Source organism: Bubalus bubalis, chromosome 7 (assembly GCF_019923935.1).
Source record: "Bubalus bubalis isolate 160015118507 breed Murrah chromosome 7, NDDB_SH_1, whole genome shotgun sequence".
NCBI classification, from domain to species: Eukaryota; Metazoa; Chordata; class Mammalia; order Artiodactyla; family Bovidae; genus Bubalus; species Bubalus bubalis.
In genome coordinates this window covers 82,420,621-82,444,427 of record NC_059163.1, presented here as the reverse complement: position 1 = coordinate 82,444,427, position 23,807 = coordinate 82,420,621, and the positions used below count along the sequence as shown (strand labels likewise).

The window sequence follows — 23,807 nt, the reverse complement described above, 5'->3', positions numbered from 1 at the left end:
CGCAAGGCGGGCGGATGCAAGCGCCTCCAGCCCCCTGGCTCCCGCCTCCTTCCCTTCCCCGGGCGGGCGGGCGCGCGCGGGCCGGGAGCCGGGAAGCGGCGTGAGGGCGGCGGCGGCGCGGCCGGGCGGGTCCCGGGGCCGCGGAGCGCGTCGGAGCGAGCGCACGAGTCCCCGGCGCGCCCGCCGCTCTAGCCCCGCGGCCGCTCCCGCCCGGCGCCGCCCGCGCTCCCGGACCCGGGCGCGCGAGGGGAGGGGCCGCCCGCGCGCCGCCCCGCCCGGCTCCCGGCACCGCGTCGCCCCCGAGCGCTGACCGGACGGCGGGGCGGCCGCGACCCGCGGAGGCCGAGGACCCGGGAAGCAGCATCCCGCGGACGCCCGCAGCCCGAGGGAATCGCCAGGGACCCGGCAGTCCTCGCCCAGACACCCGCCCCCGGAGACTTGGAACGCGGACTCCAGAGGCGGCGCGCACGGTCAGGACAAGTTTCTCGCGGTTTAAAGGGGTCCTGAGACTGCCACTCGTTTTATTTAATCGACCTTTCCTCGCCTGTTAAAAATAAGTTTATTTAGACAAAGAAAAGAAAGATAGCTTCCTAGATGACTGGAGGTTTTTAAATACAATCCCGAAAGTTTTGCATGGTGTGGTTATTTGCTTATACATATTTATTAACCTGTTAACTCTTCAGCTGGACAGAAAATTGACATTTAAAATATTTGAGAAACATTTCTAGTTCGCTGCTGCTTTCAGGCATCGTGTTATTTATCAGCTTCTTTAGCATCTGTCTTCCCCAAGTGGTACCAAAACCTGTCCCTTGGCGACCGGTCTTGCATGTGACACTCTTGCCCTCTAGTGCCTCAGCAGCTTGGTAGCAGTTTGATGGCTAATATTAATGAGATGTTACATAACAAGGGTACGGGGCCTGGACTGGTAGTATCTGCCACTTGTAAAGCCAAAAAGCCTGAGCCAGTGGTAGTGGATACTGCTGTTTTAGTTTCTTTTCTATCTATTGAAACTTTCTGAAACGTTTGCAGCTCTTTCCGTTTTAATACCAGGTAAGTGTATCTATTTATTTATACTATACTTTAATGGATAACTCATAAATGTAGGAGTAGCAACTTTGTTTACAATCGAGCTAAGAATTTCAGGATTGAACATGTGCCTGATTTTATCCTTACAGAAGAAATAGAGCATTTAATTAAAATGAGTGAAACAAAGAAATGTCTTACCCTGGCTTAATTTTAAAGCTTCTCTTTTATAAAATTAAAGTATTAAGGCAATGATCTCTTACAGTTGTTTCAGATTTCCACCAACAACTTGTAATTATTCTTCAGAAGATTTGTTAAACAGAACATATGTCTGTTGCTTGTTGGACTAGAAATTTGTAAGCAACATTGGAGATTTAAACTATAACTACCTATCTATATAGTAATGATCCTCAACAAATCTTTCTATTTGATGCAATTCATTTTATAAATATCATTTAAAATTATACAGTTAATAACATTAAATGCAACTGGTAAGAAATACCCTAAGTATTGAACACAGAAGTTTAAAATTAAAAGAAAATACATATATAGTCCATTTGATATATCTACATTTTTTTATAAAAGAACTAAGATTTTTTTAAGGGGTTTACCTAAATGATCTTCCAACTAGTTCTTCTAATATCTGGAAACTACTTAAGCCTCAAACTCATTTAAAGTTGAAATTTATCCATATTCTCTATAAACATATTGGTTATAGCAACATATGTAATCTGGAACAGTTTTAAGGAAATCACTCCTAAGTGATGTAAACAGCTACATCTTGATATTAAAATACAAATCAAATCTTAAGACACATGTGAAACTGATCTCAAATCCACTTTTTATTTTTCTTAGAAAATATGTTATAAACTATTGAACAATGCTATTCACCACAAGAGAGCAGAATGATGTGGAAGAGAAACTCCCAAACATCTGATACTCAACTAAAGGACAAATTTTTCCTTTTTCTTCAGCCATAGATCCCTATTAATATTAAACTTGAGAAGGAGATTTCAAAAATAAATTTGAAAGACATTCTTTTGGAAAATAGTACTAAACATATCAGGAGTCTTGCCTTAACAGAAGCTTTTCTCCTTTTCTTTCTCCTGTTAACACAGACAATATCTGCCATTTCTCTGATATTTTTATTGTTTTTCTTTATGGTCTTGATGGTAAAACAGAGGTTTCTTTCTTTGTATAAGCAAATATTGATATTAAACTGGTCACATGAGTTAATTTTCTTCATAGTCTTTAGAATAAAGATTCTCATGTTAATAAGCTATTTTAGATGAAACAAAACTTTTATCTCTTTCTAGAGAGATTTGTTATAGTTCAGTGTAGTTGAGTTATAGCATACCCAGTATTCTTGCCTGGAGAACCCCATGGACAGAGGAGCCTGATGGGCTACAGTAGTTCATGGGGTCTCAAAGAGTCAGACGTGACTGAACGACTAACCCTTTCCCTTTCCTTCCCTTCGCTTTTAATACATTTCCTTGAGAAAAGTATTGTCTCTGAAGATTACAGCAAATGTTAGACTAATTTGTGCTGTGACTGAAAGATTTGTTAAAAAAAAAAAAAAATACAGTGGAAGAGATAACCAGGCATTTGAGGTTCTTTTTTTCTGAACAGTATATATTTTGTTGAAGAAGTTATTATGAGCTAGAATCTTTATAGTCAAAGGCTGATTTGTCAGTTAAGAATTTTAAAACAAAAGAAATTACAAAATTTTCATTTAATTCAGAGAATCTTCTATGACTTCATTGAATCCTGGTTGAGTCTCAACTGCTCTTTGGTGATTAACGGCAACTTTTAAATCTAAATAAAATCTGAGCTATAAAATACTTTGTTGTTTGTGCTACAAAAACAGGGAATTAGAATTGGTAATAAAAACACTATTCTCAGCTAAATGAATGCCTTGGGTTTCTAACTGCTCAACAGTTTAGACAGCAGAGAAAAGACAGTGGAAGTCTGCCTGTCCTGTGCTGTGACTATTGGAGACGAGCATCTACAATGAAATGCATGAACTCTGAGCAGCTGTCCAGATTAGAGGACGCTACCAGGCCACCACAGTAACGGCCTGCATTATGGTGATAACTAGTCTGAACGCTTAAAACTGTTTTATAACGGAAGATTCTCTTAGAATACCCAAAGAATTGGTTTTAGAAAACCAATTGGTTTATTTGGCTGCTTGTTTGCTTTTAATAAAAACCATATTCTCAGCTCTGGGATGTCACAGTGGGTGATTTATCCCTTCACGTTGCGTTAAACATTGCTCATCAATTTCATGTAAGTTGTATAACTAGGAAAATGTCAAGCCCTTCTGTAATTACTTTTCTGCAATTATTATATATAATAAATTATTTCACAAAAACTCCTGCAAATTACTGAGAGATGTAACTCTTCACTTGTGTATGAGAAAGTTGCTCAGTTGTGTCCGACTCTTTATGACCCCATGGGCTGTACAGTCCATGGAATTCTCCAGACCAGAATACTGGAGTGGGTAGCCTTTCCCTTCTCCAGGGGATCTTCCCATCCCAGGGATCGAACCCAGGTCTCCCATATTGCAGGCAGATTCTTTACCAGCTGAGCCACAAGGGAAGCCAAACTCTTCACCACCTGTTGTGAAAAAGTCAGGTAGGAGAGTTCTGTACTAAAACCTTTTAGCATCTCACTGATGGGTTTCCATTTTACATACATTTCCCTTTTAAATCTTCTCTGATTGCAGGGTTTGAGAATAACCTGAAGCTAGATCTGGCTTGTAGGCTGGGTTCTGCCATGAGAGCTCTAGTCTTGGACAACTCCTTTGCTAGCTCTGGGCCTCTGTCCCTCACCTGGAAAATAAGGGTCTCAGAGATCCTTTCCTGTCCTCTGTATTGCCCAACACTGTGGAAGTTATTCTGGAGGACTGGACAATGAGACATGAAAAAAATTAAAGAATAATGCAAAACTAAAGTGCTACTGTCTAGAATTTTAGTAGTAGATGTGTTATTGGAATAACAGCTAGGTTATAATAATAGCAGTTAGGACTGCCCAGGTGGTCCCGTGGTTAGGACTTCTCCATCAAGTCAGGGTGTACAGGTTCAGTCCCTGGTCATGAACCTGAGATCCCACATGCTCAGGGGCCAAAAAACAAAACCCTAAAAACAGAAGCAATACTGTGACAAATTCAATAAAGACTTTTAGAAAAATGGTGCACATCAAAAAATCTTAAATAAATAACAGCCAACATTCATAGGATGGACACCTGTACCAGGCACCATTTAAGCAGTTTATATATTAATTTTTAGCTCATGTAATCTTCACAAAGATTATGTGAGGTAGATACTGTAATTATTTCCACTTCACAGATGAGGAAATTGAGGCTCTGAGAGGTTATCTACCTGTCAAATATTGTATCCCCGGCAAGTGGTAAAGCCGGGATTCAGTTTGACTCTGATTCCAATGCACATGCCCTTAACAACTAAATTACATTTTCTCTCCATAGGCTTCAAATTTTGTGCTTGATACACCTCTTGATATAACACAGGAAACTCATGTACCACTCCAGTCATTTCTACCACCTCTCCCCTTATGTATGAAATGATCATTCATTTATTCAAGAAAAATTTACTCTGCACCTACTTTTGTGCCAGGTTTAAAGCAGTTCCCAGGACCATTACATGTGATGCCTTCCATAATGAGCTGTATTTAATTTAGGTGATTTATTTCTCCTCTCTTGGTATTCCAAGTGAGTTGAGTTTCACTTGTTCTGAAAGCTGCCCATGACAACAGAGGAGTAATTTATCTTACCTCTTCATTGATGCATCCACAGGGTAGTAAGAGAACCAGGACCTCAGACCTCCTCAGGACTCCCTATCATATTTTTTATTGCTCCTCTCTACTCTTTTTTATCCTCTCTATGCAGATTGACTGCCTCTGCCTCTCAGCTTCATGTAACCTGCCCTCAAACACAGCCAAAAACTGATCTGCAACTTTACATCTTACAGTCCAGGCAAACAGTTAACATCTTCTGTCCCCATGTCTCTGGAGAAGGATAAAGTGGCACAGGTTAGAGTCTGTGCTGAAGGCTGCACTGGCAGCAGGCATAGTGCCCCGCTGTTAGGCGTGCATTGATACATACATTCTAGCTGAATTTAAGAAGACAGAGGCAGACATGATCGCCCGTAAGTCACAGAGGCAGAAACAGCAAGCAGCACTGGGAGAGTTTTCTTCTCTTGCCTCACTGTTTGGCACACCACTGGGGGAAGTGAACAAAATGGATTCCTTCCTTCATAATTTCTAAGTACAAAGGAGGGAAAGTTGCAGTAGAAAGTCATTTTCCATCTAATGTATTAAACAAAGCTAATACCCCCATCAGTGCAGCTTTTCTCCCATCCAGCTTTAAAAAAAAAAAAGAAAAGCCCAGTTCTAGAGACAAGAGTATATTCTTGGTTGTAGTCCATGCAAATCAGCAAATTACTTGCCTACCACAGCAGGGTTCAATAAATATGACACAATTTCACACATTCTTTCTCAGACAAAAGCATGGTCTTTGTCAATTTTTAATATTGCTAAAATTACTTTTAGCAAATCCATGCAGTGTATTTGAGGCCTCTGAATGCATTTTTCAATACTATAAAATATGGTTAATTTTGTGAAAGAGGAATACTGTCAAGATCTTTTAAATATCTTTCATTTATGTTAGAACCTGAAGTTCTTTAGTTATTAATACTCATTTTCCAGATGGCAATCTTTTTTTTCACATTCCTTATGCTGCCAACATGATTCTATTTCATTTAGAAATTGATTTTTACTTTGGAATGATGGTGGGAGAGAATGGAAGAAAAAAGATAGGTTACAGGGACAAGTAGGTGCTTTCCCCTGCAGATTTTACCATGTTTTGCAAAGTGTAGGTTTGTATATAGTCAGTTCTTCACTATGTATGTAGAATGGCCTGTGATTCCCAAAAAATAATTGCTCCCTCTGTCTTTCATTAATGGTAGATAATTAAATAATGGCTGGCTGATGTTCCCGTGGTGAAAAACAGATGTTTTCCTTTTTAAAAACAGATGAATTGCAAAAGAACTCTAACCACTCTGAATTCTGAGAACTATCAGAAGAGGAAAAAATGGGTATTCAGTCAGTAAAAGGTACATTCTGGATGTGTCTGATTTATGGCTGTGGTCAAGGTGGTCACTGCCGTTGACAGTGTTTGTATCATCACCCTGACTGTTTGAGGCCAGTGTGACTGATCGAGGTATCCATTCATGGGAGAACGTTTTACTTCATGACTGCCCTAGTTTGTGACTGCAGCTACCATTTGTAAAATTTAGTAGAGGCTCTTTTTCGCCCATTTGTCAAGTATTCAGTGGGATGTGGTCACTTCAGGCACTGTGTTGATATTAAGAGTATAGAAGTGAACAGGACAGGTGCTTCCAGCTGTTTCCAAACTGTGAAGAAATATTATCCAGAAAAATCCCACGACTAATTATAACTGGAACGTGCTGCAGAGCACAAGTAGATAGTGATGTGAGAGTGTATTCCAGGGACCTGGCAGATCAGGGAAGTTTCTGCGAGGCTGGGACATACACGCATAGAGCCACAGGATTTGGAGAATGAAGTAAAATGAGAAGAGCGGAACAAACTTCCAGACAAAGAAAACAGCATGTGAGAGCATCCTAGGGTCAGAAAAGAGTTTCAGGCCCAGCTCCTGCCCGAGCGTAAGAGTAATCCATAGGATCAGGCCTGAATCAGGCCTGAGATGTCAGAGGCAGAAGGGAGCATGCCTCCGGTCTTGTGGGATATGTACAGGAATTTGAGTTTTCATCAGCAAGTGAGATGGGTGGCCATCACTGGATTTTTAGCTGGGAAGGAGATCAGAGTTCTACTTTTTTTTTTTTTTATTTTAATTTTATTTTATTTTTAAACTTTACATAATTGTATTAGTTTCGCCAAATATCAAAATGAATCCGCCACAGGTATACATGTGTTCCCCATCCTGAACCCTCCTCCCTCCTCCCTCCCCATTCCATCCCTCTGGGTCATCCCAGTGCACCAGCCCCAAGCATCCAGTATCGTGCATCGAACCTGCTGGATTGAGAAAAGTAGAGAGGGAGCTGAGAGGGTTTCTGGTAGGGCTAGTTGTTGAGGTGGTTCAAGTGAGAGGCACTCTGCCGGGAAAGACAGAAGGACGTTGCGTCTGAGAGTTTTGGAAACTGAAAATAAGAGCACTTGGGTCTATTTCGATAGGCAGGAGTGCGGGAAAAGAAGGTGTTGAGAGGAGCCACCAGATGGCTGCAGGAAGATGGAGACAGGTTTAGAGGGTGGGTCGCAAGTTTGGTTACGGACAGGTTGGGCTTGCTTGTGACAGTTCCAGTGGAGCCAAGGAGTGGCTGGTCTGTCGTTAGAAAGGGCATGGTTACTGGAAGTTGTTATTATACCAAGTCAGTAGTTCAATTTGAAATGCTGGAGCTCAGAGGAAAGAGGTTTGAATTCCAAATAAACACTTGCAATTTGGGGGAGCATTGTTGGTAATGAAAGCCAGGGGGTGTGTGAGCTCATCTGGGAGAAGGGGGAGGAATTAGAAGCCCAAGGGTGGATACAGTGCTGATTATGTCTCTTTGGGGGCTTCTTCCTTTGCTCTGAGACCCATCTGACTTTAGATTCCTGCATCAAAAGTGGACTTTCTGTACCTCCCACCGCGCTATCCTAACATGTTTGTAGCTATCCTTTTATGAACTCTTAGTACATTTTTATTGGTCATCTTCAGGATATTTCTCTCATTTATTATGTTATTTATATCATCATCATCACCACCACAGGTAACATTTAGGATATTCATTCTCTGTGCCAGATAATTTTCTAAGAGACTTTTACACTTTTATTTCATAATCCTCATCAGAACCATCACAATATTGTAATCATCCTCCAATTAAAATAATTTTAAAAAGAATAAAATGACTAATTAGTGCATGTAAAAAAAAAAACCCTGTTAAGTAGGTACCGCAAGTATCTCACTTTTAGTGAGGAAACTGCAGCATCTAAAGGGAAGAGCTGCCTGATATCCATTTCCTATATGTTCCTAGCATGAAAGGGACGTGTTTGCAGTTGCCTTCCTGGGTGGATGATATCTTGAATGTGGGCTGTCAGGTTCTAAATCGGTTCAGCTACTGCAGGCTGTTGTACCTTGCGCAGGCTGCTTAGCCTTTAAAGGGCCTCAGACTGTGTTGCTCATAGTAAGTGTTCATTAATGTTAGCTGAGCTGCTGTTGCTGGCATCCTCCCTGCCCACAGATGGGATTTGCTTCAGTGTGCCCTATAGGATATCCTAATGAGGTGGTGATGCTTATAACCAGCCCAACCTTGTAACTTCCTGTATCTGCTGTGACTGTTCCAAAACTTTGCCTGCCTAAATGGCTTGTTGGTATTCTCGGTTTCATATACAGTTTCTTGGTCATTCAGCATATTCCATATCATGGTCAGATAGGTAGCCAAGTTCAACCATAGCTGTCAGCTCTGTGCTTTAAGTCAGTGGTGTCCATGGAAACTCTCTTGACCCACAAGCTCATGTGCCTGTTCTTCAGTCATTTAGAGAGCCCTTCAGACCATGCAGAGTCTGTACTTTCTAATGTATTTTTGTGAGAGCACTTCGGGAAGACAGTCGTCACTATACTGAAGCGTTTGCCTTGTTGATCTTCCTGACCTTTCAAAATGTTTTTATGCCGTGTCTTGTTTAAAAGATCACTGGGAATAACATGAAACCTACCTTTGGAAATTTCAGTCTGAAAAAGCAGTGAGACCTTAAATCATGTTGCTTGCTAATAATAGTAAGCCTTTGGTAGAGGCCTTAAAGGAAAAGTGATTATAATTAGAGTATATAATCTGGGGACCTGGCCTAAAGGGGAGAGGAGTGGACTTGGTCGGAAAGAGTTTCCTGAAGAACTGAATTTGTGCACCGTATCGAGATTTGCCCGCAACCCACCAATTTTGACCCTAGTCAATTTCCTCGACATTCTTGTTTGTTAGCATCCAACTATTTTGTAGAAGACTGTGATTTTGCTATCACCTCACGCATCATTTGGTCACCTGCTTGAACCCTAAGTATCCAGCAGTAGGTCACGCCAATTTCCACTCTGTGCCATGGTGCTTTCATTACCGGCACTGTCATTCCCCTAGTCCCCAATCCTGCCTAACCCGCCCCCACCAGTAATCATGTCCTTTTCTCTTTTCCTCACGGGCCCCTCTTTGTTGTCATCCTCTCTGATAACCACCTTTGTCTGGACGCAGACCACTCCTCCCTGGCTTGTGCAGCAGCGTCTTTGCTGGGACTGTCCTGATTCCACCTACTTCTTCACTCCGTGCAATGCAGCACATACTCTCTCTGTTCGTATTATTGTTCTTTGTCCATTCTGGGTGTCACTGCTACACTAATCATCTGTAAACCCTATTTTTATTGTCTCTCTTCTGTCCAGATACATCCAGTGCTGTTTCCCAGTTGATGCTTTTGTGTTCACAGTCACTTTAATTTGCAGCACTTTTTCAGTGAAACATTATTTCCATTTTCGGTCCAATACATAGTGCGTTATGATTAGTTTAGACTGATCCTCAGATAAATGCACTGTAATCATTGCATTTCATCCTTGCCAGGTTTCTATGTCGGGCATGTACACCACATCCTTATACCCAGATCCTGCCTATCATGCTAGGCCCCCCTCAAGCAGCATGTCTCTTAGAAAGTACCACTGACTCTCCTAAGTTCATCCTTCTCTCTTGCTCTTTCTTCTGAAACTTGTAGTAGACGTTGTCTGTACAGCACAAATCCCTACTCATTATGTGCAACACAGAGTTGGCTGTTGTTTCACACGTTTTTCAGTATTTTATACCTGCTAATGGAGGAGGCAGCTTTGATAGATTTCTCATAACTACCCTACACAATGAGAGCAAATACACCTCACCACCCTGTCTCATCACAGGTAAGAATTTTATGAATTACATGCCTTTCACTTCTGACAATAGGAACAAACTATGAGACACTGCTATCTGAACTGCAAAAAGTGAGAACAGGTTTTGTATCCACTCAGAAGCACTTCACAGCTAGAACTAAAACAGGGGACTAGAGAGATGTGAGATTTTATATCCTGCTATTGTACCACAGACTATTATATTATTCATAAACATGTACCTAACTTTAAAAGTGCAATTACTTTTCAAAATGAAATAGCTACAGTTACAATGAAAACTCTCAGTTGTCCTGGTAATTTTGATTTGCTTGTATTACATCTAAACCTGTGAGGAAATGTTTAAAAGAGTAGGATTTCTTTTGGAACACGTCAGATCCCTTAATGGCGTTCTCTTGGCCAAGGGTGGTGTCCCATAGACCTTTGGTGACATATGAAGTTCAGCACCTCCTTTCTTTGCAGCTGTCTCTCAAACTCATCCATGCCCATGTTCTGTCTGCTCTGTGATCACTAAACAGTTTGTACTTGGACGGTGAGAAATGAGCCTGCACTGGCTTGCCAGAGTTGCTCTCACACTGCCTTGTGATATCGTCTAGATTCTTGATTAATTCATTTTATTTCCCAAATCAGGAAAATTTTAATGGTTCCCTACAAGGCTTTCTTGACAATAAACTTCTATGTTATCTAATCTCTATGATCTGAGTTACCCGTATTTATACGATTTACTTTTTAGGTCTTCCTTACTCTTTCCTTCAACTCTTCAGTGTCCCTTGCCCAATACTGTACTCATTCCTCGTCTGTAAAATCCCTTCTGTCTCAAATGCCTATTCATTTACCCTCATCCCTCAAGCCTCTGCCCAAATCCAACCCCTCCCCACACTGCAGACACCCCCACTTGCCATGGTGTCTTTTTTCCTCTCATCCTGTGACAGACATTTGTCTCTAATCAACAATCCGCACATTGCTATTTGCATTCAAGTTACTGTCTCTACCTTATAATTTGGGACCCTTTAAAGAAATTCATTCTGCTGATGACTTATATTTGAAATAAAAAGAGAGTTATCTCATAATTACTTGAATTAATGATATAGTTTCCCTAAATATTTGAATGAATAAAGTACGATATGTAATTTATAGGATAAGTAAGATATTTATCCTATAAGTATTCTGCAATTACAGAATATTATATTAGTCATAAAGATAAACATATTACTCAGAATATTCATCATAGATTATTTCACAGGTGAATATCACAGAATTTTAGAGCCAGAATGTTCTTTCTTTTCCCAAACTTTTTTATTTTTAATTGAAGTAAAATTACTTCACAATATTGTGTTGGCCTCTGCCATACATCCACATGAATCAACCATAGGCACCCCTCTTTCACTTCTCTCTCACCTCCCAGCCCTTCCCAGCCCTCTCGGTTCTTATAGAGCTCCAGTTTGCTTTCCCTGAGTCACACAGCAAATTCCCATTATCTATTTTACACATGGTAGTGTATATGCTTCCATGTTGCTCTCTCCATTCATTCCAACCTACCCTTCTTCCCCCTCCACCTGTGTCCATAAGTCTGTTTTCTATGTCTGCATATCCATGTTGCCCTGTAAATAGGTTCATCAGTACCATCTTTCTAGATTCCATATATATGTGTTACAATATACGATATTTGGTTTTTTTCTTTCTGACTTACTTCATCTGTATAATAGAGAGCCAGAATGTTCTTGGTGATCATTTATTCTAACCTTATCATTTTCCTGAGAAGGTACCAGGGCCAAAGTGACAATTAATACTAGACAGAAGTGTAATAAACCCTAATCTTATGAAGAAAGTCAACTGCGGTATTCTCCATTACTGCTTTCAGCTATTGTACAGCTAGCTTTCATCCTGTCTTATGGGCAATAATAAGATCTTTCTTAATATATTTTATATTCCATGATATTTCCTTGAAAATTGCCAGGACCATAAGACCTAATAAACTTCTGCTCTAAAAAGCACCCATTTTTCTTTCTTGTTATTTTTCAGAAGTTACTGAATTTTTCAAAGGTTACTAAGTCTTTAAAAAGAATTGAAATTATAACAAAGTATTTCATGAAGTTGCAGTTGTTTTCATTATGTTTTTAAAAAACATTTTATAGTACTCTTTATATATTACTGAGATTTTCTAAAAAGTAGAAACTAGTGTCTTTATTTGGAGAATGGCACCCCACTCCAGTACTCTTGCCTGGAAAATCCCATGGCCGGAGAAGCCTGGTGGGCTGCAGTCCATGGGGTCGCCAAGAGTCGGACACGACTGAGCAACTTCACTTTCAGTTTTCCCTTTCATGGATTGGAGAAGGAAATGGCACCCCACTCCAGTGTTCTTGCCTGGAGAATCCCAGGGACGGGGGAGCCTGGCGGGCTGCCGTCTATGGGGTCTCACAGAGTCAGACATGACTGAAGCAACTTAGCAGCAGCAGCAGCAGTGTCTTAATTGTAGGATTTAATGAAATACATCCAAACTTTTATGAATTTTCAATATATGTAATTAACCACCTGTATTGCATGTTGTGACAGTGTATCACAAAGGTGACATCTCTGTGGCATTCGGTTTATATAATCTATACAATTTGATCCAAAGTTCAAGGAATAAAAGGAAACTCCTTGTTAGTCCAGTGCCTTTTGTATACTAGGGGTAGAGACCTCTGTTCAGTGGAGCTCTTCCCTCTTTCCATTCCTCCCTTGATCTCATTCAGATTTGGGAGAAGAAAAGATACGTTTTATTAATTAGCAGACACCAATTCATCTGCCTAACAGGTTGCCACTTGTGCCAGTCACCAGGATAAAAACTTGCTCATTTTAATGCTGCAGATTGAATGTTTAATATTCTGTTGTATCTTATTCTGCTTTTCAGACTATATTTTCTGTGAGTCCTGATAAACTGACACAAATGTGCTGCAATGGTGACATAAACTATTGACTGAAACTGGAAAAGTATCTGAAACATCATCTTTTCTTTTCTTCTTTCACTTTTTTATGGTGCTTCTGTTGGAACAGTCTGAGGGAAGTATATGCAACATGAGTTTTATCATGAAGCTGCACAGACACTTTCAAAGGACAGTGATTCTGCTTGCCACATTCTGTATGGTGAGCATTATTATTTCTGCTTACTATCTGTACAATGGCTACAAACAGGAAAATGAACTGTCTGAGATGGCTTTAGAAGTGGATTGTGGGGACTTGCAGCACCTACCATACCGGCTGATGGAAGTGAAGCCAGCGAAGCTCTCTGATGCCTCGAGGACAGACACCACGGTCCTGGTGTTTGTGGAGAGCCAGTACTCATCGCTTGGTCAAGACATCATTATGATTCTAGAATCCAGTAGATTCCAGTATCACATTGAAATTGCTCCTGGCAAAGGGGATCTTCCAGCACTTACGGAAAAATCTAGAGGCAAATATATTCTCATTGTTTATGAGAACATTTTAAAGTATATAAATATGGATGCTTGGAATCGAAGTCTTTTAGATAAATACTGTGTTGAATATGGCGTGGGTGTCATTGGCTTCCACAGAACTAGTGAGAAGAGCCTACAGAGCTTTCAGTTGAAAGGCTTCCCTTTTTCTGTATATGGAAACCTTGCAGTCAAAGATTGCTGTATTAATCCTCATTCTCCATTGCTTCACGTGACCAAATCTTCTAAGCTTGAAAAAGGTTCTTTACCTGGAACTGACTGGACTGTTTTCCAGATTAATCACTCAGCCTACCAACCGGTAATATTTGCCAAAGTAAAGACCCCAGAAAACCTGTCTCCTCCCATCTCTAAAGGTGCTTTTTACGCCACTGTCATACATGACCTGGGGCTCCATGATGGGATTCAAAGAGTTCTCTTTGGCAACAATTTGAACTTTTGGTTGCACAAGCTTATCTTCATAGATGCTGTTTCCTTCTTGTCGGGGAAGAGGCTCGCTTTGTCCTTGGACAGGTACATCCTCGTGGATATTGATGATATTTTTGTGGGAAAGGAAGGAACAAGAATGAACACCAATGATGTTAAGGTAAGGCTCTTTATCTCAAAGTATGGTTCATCTCTCAGTAGGTTTGTCTAGGGGTAAGGGATTTCCTGGGACAGAGGATTTTTATTTTATTGGGAAATTCTTAGGCAAACTGGGATGAGTTGTCTACCATCAGCTTTTTTTGAGATATGGGAATATATCTCAGCCCTAGAACAGCTAAGTAGATAATCTATTTTTCTCTGAATCAATAAAAAAAATGAAGCGTGTACTAAAGGATTGAGTGTGGCAGAGTCCTGAAATGCATTTCTGTGTGTATTCAAAGCTACAGGATAGAAACCACTTTGTTTAATTACTTTCCAGAAACTGTCTACTTCTGCAAACAATTATGAATCTGAGACGTTAGTCCATTTACATATGAAATCATGGTGAATTTGTTTTAATGAAAATAAATATTCCCACAAATTTTCAAGAATTAAAGATCTCATAAGTAGCAAGTTCAGATGTTTTGGGAAGTTAAATGTACATCTAATTTTCTCTTATTATGTTTTTTGAAACTCTGAAAATCAGCACTACTAAATGTGGAGAGTTATGAATACACAAGCATACTTATTCACATATATGCATAAGGATTTACATTAATTGTCAAAATTCATTGAACTTCTGGTTCATACATGAAATCTATCATGCTACATTTATATTGGATTAGATTTCTCATTATGTAAACTGCTGCCCTTAGAAAATGATTATTTGAAGATAGTTGATTATCATTGTGAAGTATTTATTACATAATGTGACTGGCTGTTTAATATTAATGGAATTTAAAATTAAAATGATCTACATTCATCTTAGTTTCACATTCAAAATGCCATTGGATTCTATCTCTGTTATACTACATATTGATTTCACATAAAAGTGAAAGGAGAAATTTGATACATAATTTTTTATTCTATACAGTTTTGACCTTTTGGTAAAATACAGAGTACTGAATCAGATGGAAAAAAGTCTTGAAACTGCGCTCTTTTCTCCAGACACTGAGCATCTGGCAAATAATAGTAATGTTCATCACAGTACTTAAATGAGCTAAGGATACCAGAAGGACTATTAAATGTTACCATAGGACTGTGAAGACTGAAAAGAAAAAAAACTTTCATATTCTTGGTAATATTTTAGACTCTTCCTTTTAAGTCAGTATAAATTAATTAATTAAAAATTTGTGCTCAAGTTTTCATTAGTCTTTTGAAATAGTCTTTGAAAGTGTAGCTAAATTAAAACTGAGCTGGTAGTTTAAACATTTATTATGTCCTTGAAAATTATAAACAATATGTAATTATTTCTAATTTTTCCATTCTAAAATATTATGATAAAAATGTTTTAAGGCTTTGTATCTGAAATATGTCTTTAAAACTGCCAAAATATGTTCTTATGTCATTTAAAAATAAGTTAGATAAATCTCCAAATTTTTATGAAACTCTACTATATTCTCTAAAATTATACAAAATACAAAATGCCTTTGGTGCTCTTAAGGTTAAGCCATTTTTAAGTGGTATAAAAAACTAAAACTTTACTGAATAAATTCAGTAAGAATTTAACATTGTAAAATATTTTATGAATTGCTCACAGTTAGATAGGAATATACTTTCTAACCAACCTAAAGGCTTAAAAGAAAGTATGTTTTGAATTCTTTGATTTTGAACTACTTCTAAGTTGTATCTGTGATTGTGTCTCAAAACATTGATCTAAACATAGTCATTCACCCATTCATTCATTTGTTCACTGATTCATTATGTAACTAGTTATTAAGCATGTCCTACATGTGAAATATTTTTGGTGATATGTAGATAGAGTGAAAGCCACTCAGTCGTGTCTGACTCCTTGCGACCTCATGTACTATACAGTCCATGGAATTCTCCAGACCAGAATATGGAGTGGGTAGCCTTTCCCTTCTCCAGGGGATCTTCCCAACCCAGGGATGGAACCGAGGTCTCCTGCATTGCAGGCAGATTCTTTACAAACTAAGCCACCAGGAAAGCCCAAGAATACTGGAATGGGTAGTCTATCCCTTCTCCATCAAATCTTCCCAATTCAGGAATAAAACCAGGGTCTGCTGCATTGCAGGTGGATTCTTTACTAACTGAGCTATCGGGAAAGCCCAATATAAAAGTGAAAGTGAAATAGAATAATAGAATGCTTAACCTGCCTGTGTCCATTTCCTCATCTGTACAATGGGGCAAATTATAGTACCTACCTCACAGGGTTGTTATGAGGATTAAATGAGTTACTTTTGTGAGCACTTGGAACACACTGTAAGCACTGCACCAGTGTTTGTGAAATACAGACGTGTTTGTGGAGTGAATAATCTACCCAGAGTAAGCCTCAAAGAAAGGACCTTAATGAGCAAGTCCAGCCAGCTAACCCAAGGCCATGGCCTGTAAATAACTCTTACACGCATTGCTTCCCTGTGGCCCTGTGCCTGCTGGGGTCCAGTGCAACCTTCTTACCTTTCTTTAATCAACGTCACTGTGTACATACCTTCATGTTCCCACAGCCCAGCCATTCCTCTAAACCTCAAATAGAAAGACTGAGCTTTTACCGTTTCTTTTTCTGTCCTGTTTAGACGTCCACCCTAAGGCCCCGTGATGTTACATCTTACTTAGAACCTCCCTTCGCTTTATTGGAATGCTTCATCATCCCAAGAATTAGCTTGACTTTAAGGCTTTCTTCATGAGAAATGTTTTATTTTTGTTAATGTGAACAAGAGACTGCCTTAAAAATGTTTTTTAAAAAATCATTGTTATTGGACCCTATTCGGCAGCATCTATCTTGTAGATAATTTCCCAGGTATAGAAGTACAAGTCACTAAGTCGGGCCTGACTCTTTTGACCCCATGGACTGTAGCCCACGGGGCTCTTCTGTCCATGGAATTCTCCAGGCAAGAATACTGGAATGGTTGCCATTTCCTTCTCCTAGTGAGAAAGAAGTAAGTAAGTAGTAGTAAGGAAGTAGTAGGAAGTAAGTAAGAAGTAGTAAGACATAAAACTAATGCTTTGGAAAGATAAAATTAAGGAGCAGCAAAAATGTTTAGAAAAAAGGAGACCAGGTGGGAGAATGCAGCAAATCAGAAATATAATGTTTGCTTCTTATAGCTGCCATTCAAATAATTAATACTTGAGGAATTTTCTAAGGTGATAAAACCAAAGAAAAGCATGTGGAAAAACAAACTGGTTACCAAATAAGCTTTCTAGTTCTTATTTGTCAGTGAAATCCCATTTAGTGTATATTGTTAATATTTTCAGTCCTCAGTTCTCAGACAATGCTTAGGGTGCTACGAGTCTTAAGAGGTGATACTGAGGGAAGTGTGAGGCCCCCTCTGAAACCCTTCTAATGAACTAGAACAGCTTCACTTTCTGTTTTATATACTGGGGTCCCATGTTAACATTTCACTTAAGAAAAACACCTATGCTTTCAAAAAAAAAGATGAAATAATACCATTTTGATAAACTATAAAGAGTTAGATTCATACTGAAATGAAATGTCAGGGAAATTTAACTTGTGAAACTATATATTTTACTATAATTGTAAATGTTAATCTTTGAAAACCCATGTTGTAATGTTGATTTTTGCAGTTTTTATGTACATACGTAGGTTTATTAAAATTTCAGTTACCTGTTAAAAAAAAAAAAAGAATAATAGAATCATACACCTTGCTATTATCCCATTAGAAGACAGGGTAGAGAGAGTACAGTTAGAGAAGTTCAGAAAGCACACAGTTGAAAAAAGTGCTGAGCATCTTCCTGCTTAGCACTTGGTATCGCCGCGTATGACATGCCAGCCATGGAGTCAGGCACTGGGGACACAAAGACTAATAAAGCGGGGCTCCCCCTTAATCAGTACACCGCTGTCTTGTTAGGGATGGGGTGGGAGTGATAAATACATAGGTAGCTTGCAATTTGGTGAGCACAATAGTAAAGGTGCCTGTGTGGTTTTTTGTAAGTAATGTCATGTGAAACACCCATACTGTGTGCTGTATACCAGAGCTATTAAGTCCTACTAAGCAGGACAGATTGAGAAGGCAAATCCATAGTCATAGGATGATTTGAGAGGATGTAGTGACAACATTCTTGGAGAAGGAAATGGCAACCCACTCCAGTGTTCTTGCCTGGAGAATCCCAGGGACGGGGAAGCCTGCTGGGCTGCTGTCTATGGGGTCGCACAGAGTCGGACATGACTGAAGCGACTTAGCAGCAGCAGCAGCAGCGATGATATTCAGACAAAAGAAGGAGATTTCTTGAAACTAGGAAATAAGAATAAGAAAGGAGAAGGAATGAACAGTTTAAGAACTCTATAGAAGGTAAAACTGAACAACTTAGTAACTGGGTCAATGGAGATGAAAAGGAATGTAACCAAGAATGACATTAAGACTTTTAGCATAGTTGAATAGAGTTTCCATATGGTCCAGCACTCCCTCTCCTGGGCATGTACCCAGACAAATCTATAATTCAAAAAGATACATGCTCATGCCCCTCTGTGTTCACAGCAGCACTGTTTACAATAGCCAAGATACGAAAATAACTTAAATGTCTGTCAACAGATGAATGAATAAAGATGTGGTATATAAGGACAGTGGAACATTATTCAGTCATTAAAAATAATGAAATAATGCCATTTGCAGCAACATGGGTGGACCTAGAGATGATCATAATAAGAGAAGTCAGAAAGACAAATACTGTATATCACTTATATGTGGAACCCATGGCGGATGCATGTTGATGTATGGCAAAACCAATACAATATTGTAAAGTAAAAAAATAATAATAATAAATTAAAAAAAAATACAACACAAATGAATATATCTATGAAATAGAAACAGATTCACAGACATACAGAACAGACTTGGGAAGGACTGGGAGTTTGAGATTAGCAGATGCAAACTATGATATGTACAATGGATGGACATCAAGGTGCTACTGTGTAACACAGGGAACTGTATTCAGTATCCTGGGATAAATCATATTGGAAAAAATATGAAAAAGGATATTTATATGTACAACTGAATCACTTTGCTATACAGTGGAAAACACAATATTGTAAATCAACTATACCTAAATAAAAAATTTTTTAAAGTTAAAAGATTTCTAGCATAGTTGAATAACAGTTGATTATTTCAACAAGAAAGAAAGAGGAGACAGCAAGAAGGTCATTGGAGGTCATAGTAAAAATTTCAGTTTTATTGAAGTGCATCTGGGGCATACAGGTATACAGATGTTTAACAAGTAGTTGGCTCACTAGAGAAGTCTGGGTAGCAAGTGTAGTTTTTGAAGTTACCGTGCTGTGTAAGGGATGGTTCAAAGCAAGAAAGCATGTGAGATCAGCCAAGGAAAATGTTTATAGAGTGATAAGAAAAAAAGATAAAAAGATCGAGTACAGAATCTTGAGGAAAATCATCTTTCAGAAAACAAGTGGAGAAAGATAATCCCATGAATAAGAGTCAAAAAACACAGTCAGAGATTTGAAAGTTATTATGCTATACAATTACGCTTACTCCTTGGAAGGAAAGTTATGACCAATCTAGACAGCATATTCAAAAGCAGAGACATTACTTTGCCAACAAAGGTCTGTCTAGTCAAGGCTGTGGTTTTTCCTGTGGTCATGTTTGGATGTGAGAGTTGGACTGTGAAGAAGGCTGAGCACCAAAGAATTGATGCTTTTGAACTGTGGTGTTGGAGAAGACTCTTGAGAGTCCCTTGGACTGCAAGGAGATCCAACCAGTCCATTCTGAAGGAGATGAGCCCTGGGATTTATTTGGAAGGAATGATGCTAAAGCTGAAGCTCCAGTACTTTGGCCACCTCATGTGAAGAGTTGACTCATTGGAAAAGACTCTGATGCTGGGAGAGATTGGGGGCAAGAGGAGAAGGGGATGACAGAGGATGAGATGGCTGGACGGCATCACTGACTCGATGGACCTGAGTCTCAGTGAACTCCGGGAGTTGGTGATGGTCAGGGAGGCCTGGCGTGCTGCGATTCATGGGGTCACAAAGAGTCGGAAATGACTGAGCGACTGAACTGAACTGACCTGAACTGATGCTATACAAGCCTTGGGAGTAAAGGGCTTCAGTGAGGATGTGAACAGCAATATAAAACCTATTATCAGGGTCCACTGAGGTAAGAACTGGCAAGTTTCCTTTGGCAAAAGATACAAGTCACTGGGGACTCATAAAAATCCAGGGTAATAGAAGCACAGATGAAGTAAATTCATGAGTAAATTTAAGGTTTAAGATATGAAGAAGGAGAACATGGAGTGCTCAGTAGAGAAATTTTGATATAAAAGAGAGAGGAGAAATTAGCTGGAGTGTGGACTGGAGTTCAACTGACCAACCATCCTGGTTTGCTTAGACTAGAGGCATTCAAGGCTACAACTCAGTCACAGGCAGACTGGAATGATGGATCTCCCTAACTAACTAGGGTAAAGGAAGGATATTTTCCTAGGAAGAATGATCCAAGAGCAGGTGGTCTAAGAAAAGGTCATGGATGCAGTGGTTAATAGTCCATAATTAACAGAAATATTTTCATCAAGCTCTTTTATTGAATTATTACCACTAAAAAACAAGTATGATATGGTCCCTATTTTATGTATTAGGAAAACTGAAAGGAATGTGAGGAAATTGAAGGTGACGTCCTATGATGTTTCTTGCAAAATTAGAAGGATGGTGCATATCACATAAATTTTAACAAGAATGCTAATCACTGCAAAAGTGCTTTTTTAGCTCACATGGAACAAAAAAACTGTTTCCTCATTTAATTGGGAGATAAGAATTAGCAATGCAGTGTCAGTGCTTACCTGCCTTGCTGTTGAATAATATGAGCACATTTCCAAGAGCCTCAAAGCTAAGAAGAAACTGTAACATAGCACAAAACACATGACTCTTCCAGAGGAAGAGAATAAATAACAAATCCGAGGGGTTGTCTTCATTAGTTACAGAGCTATGCCACAAGCCATAGCCCTTAAAGAACCAAAGAATGTATTAAATAGTTTAGACATTAAAACACGCTTCATAGAGGCAGTATTAAGTTCAGTAAAATTGAAGTCAGGATGTGTATGTGTGTGTGTGTGCGTGTGTGCGTGTGTGTGTGTGTGTGTGTGTGTGTGTCTGTGTGTAATTGATCTCTATGGACAAGACATGTCTCAAATTTACCTTGGGCTAGTTTTGTGATAGAAAATTCAAGTCCCTAGTGTTCTAAGATCTGTCCTCAAACTTCCCGAGACTAGTGGTTGTGGGGGGAAACAAGCTTTTTGGAGAAGGAAAGTGATATATAAATAGATGCTTCTCCCATTAAAAGCATTTTGAAGTTCTACATGAAAGCCCAGCATGATGGAGTGCATACTAACAATTTAAATTCTCTCCTAGAAGAATGAATTCACTCTTGGCCTAAGATTCATTATACCTTTAGACTCAGACCACACCGTGTAACGTTTTAGCCCTAAGATAGATGGGAAGTGGAATGGCGGAGGCTCTGGTAACAGTGGTCTTATGGGTTTCACTGAACTCTGTGCATCTGGACTCTCAGCAGACAAAAGAGCTGCACATCACTCTCACGGCCACGTCTCTCCCTCCTCTTTCTGCAATAGGCACACACACTCTTTCCGATTTTGACAGAGTTCCTAACATCCATGAGAGAATGAAGACCCAGCCCGGCCGTGTCCCCAGGCACGCTGAACAGGGGCCTGAGCATGGGGAGAGGGGCTCAGCAACCTCCCTGTGACCTCGCTCCAGAACCCTTCCTTCTCTTTCCTCACACCGCACTCTTCCTTAGTTTGGCTGTTTGTCAATTGCCCCTTACATTTCTTAAGTGGCCTCTTGAGAGGACAGCTCTTCAGTCCTTAATAAAATGCTGTGAGTGGTTTTATCATCATTTTTCTTGCTAACGGAAGGTCCCAGACCACTTAGGGAAAAGAAAGTGCTGCAAACAGAAGTAGGCAGCCATAAAGCTCTGAGAAGTCAGAGGTATCAGGCTCAGAGGACAGACGTGGCTGGCTCCTCAGTCGTGCAGGGGGGCTGACACCCCAGAGGCTGAAACGGGAAGCTTCAGTGAAGGGGAGCTTCATGCTGCATGACTTCACCCTCCGACAAGAACCTTCCCTGCCCCAGCTGAGGTCAAGCCAGAGGCTTCATAAAGTTACTGAAAAAGAACCTAACGCACCAGATGTTTGCAGGGAAAAGGCAACTGCAATCAATTGTTCTGTCAGAAGAAGAAATAGAAGGGCAACAAATTTCTCCAGATAGTTCACTACCGACAGTGCTCTGGATGGATGTCAAGACCTGTACCAACCTTTTTTCCCCCCATAAACCCATATTTCTCTAATTCCTTTCCATTATCTCTGATGTATCTTGTATTTGCTAATATCCACTTTAATTGCATTATGCTCTGGAAGAATGTGTTTGTTTGATACCAACACTTTCTGTCTGCTAGAGTCACTTTATGACTGGATACAGTATTGCTTGTAACAACATATATTGTACAATCGGGGTATATCTGTTAGCTCATCTTTGTTACCTGTGTTGTTCAGAGCTTCTATAGTCTTCCTGTTTTGATCTCTTTTTTTTTGGATGAAGGGGAAGGAATAAGTGTACTAACTGATATTACCAAAGGTGGTGTGTTTAATTCTCCAACTCTGATAGTGGACTGTAAATATATCCCTGTTTTTCTGTCAGTTGTTACCTTACCTACTTTGAAGCTGTTATTTAAGTGTGTGGTTTATACATATTTACATATTAATTTAATATTTTATTATTCTATGGCTACCTCAATAATAGTAGAGCTACAATCAGCTTTTTCTGGGCTGGGGGGGGTTACTATTTTAAAATTTGACTTTATCTCATTTTTATATTTGCTCTATCTTCTTTCTTTACATTATGAATCAGGTTTGAAAACAACTCTCTATGGAATTTTACTATTAATCTACTATGTCAACATTTGTCTTTTAATTGATACGGTCAGTCTACATACACTTAAATATGATTATCAATGTATATAAAAGTAATTTCGGCTATCTTATTTTGTGCTTTATATTTGTCCCACTTGTTCTGTGTCCTCTTCTCTTTCTGTCCTTTTTGCTTTTACTGTCTGCTGCTGCTGCTGCTACTAAGTTGCTTCAGTCGTGTCCAACTCTGTGCGACCCCATGGACTGCAGCCTACCAGGCTCCGCCGTCCATGGGATTTTCCAGGCAAGAGTACTGTAGTGGGTCGCCATTGCCTTCTCCAGCTTTTACTGTCAGTTTCCTTCTATTTTCTACCCATTTGTAGTTTGTTATGTATATATATGTAGTTTCCACTGTGGCATCTCCAGAAATTTAAACATATGTGCTGCTATTGCTGCTAAGTCACTTCAGTCGTGTCCGACTCTGTGCGACCCCATAGACACCAGCCCACCAGGCTCCCCCGTCCCTGGGATTCTCCAGGCAAAAACAGTGGAGTGGGTTGCCATTTCCTTCTCCAATGCATGAAAGTGAAAAGTGAAGTTGCTCAGTCGTGTCCGATTCCTTGCGACCCCATGGACTGCAGCCTACCAGGCTCCTCTGCCCTTGGGATTTTCCAGGCAAGAGTACTGGAGTGGGGTGCCATTGCCTTCTCCAACATATGTGCTAAACAAGTGCTAATGTTAATAATCTTACCCCTCAGTCAACAAGTGCTGGCTACTTTGTCTCCAATCATGTCTGTTTTCCTTTGACTGATGAGTCGTTCTTTTTTCTAAATTTATTTTACTGAAGTATGTGTGCATGCATGTTAAGTTGCTCCAATCATGTCTGACTCTTTGTGACTCTATGGACTGTAGCCTGCCAGACTCCTCTGTTCATGGGA

At 39.7% G+C, this 23,807-nt stretch overlaps 1 protein-coding gene across 1 annotated transcript in view; it reads left to right on the top strand.

Moving 5' to 3' along the window:
• The first annotated feature begins 266 nt into the window (after positions 1 to 266).
• NDST3 (N-deacetylase and N-sulfotransferase 3) overlaps positions 267 to 23,807 on the top strand; it is a 185,430-nt gene continuing 161,889 nt past the window's right edge. The window contains exons 1-2 of the mRNA XM_025290266.2: positions 267 to 470; positions 12,849 to 13,993. Of these exons, the coding sequence (XP_025146051.1) occupies positions 12,971 to 13,993 (1,023 nt within the window). The 5' untranslated portion in view covers positions 267 to 470; positions 12,849 to 12,970. The remainder of the gene's footprint in view (positions 471 to 12,848; positions 13,994 to 23,807) is intronic.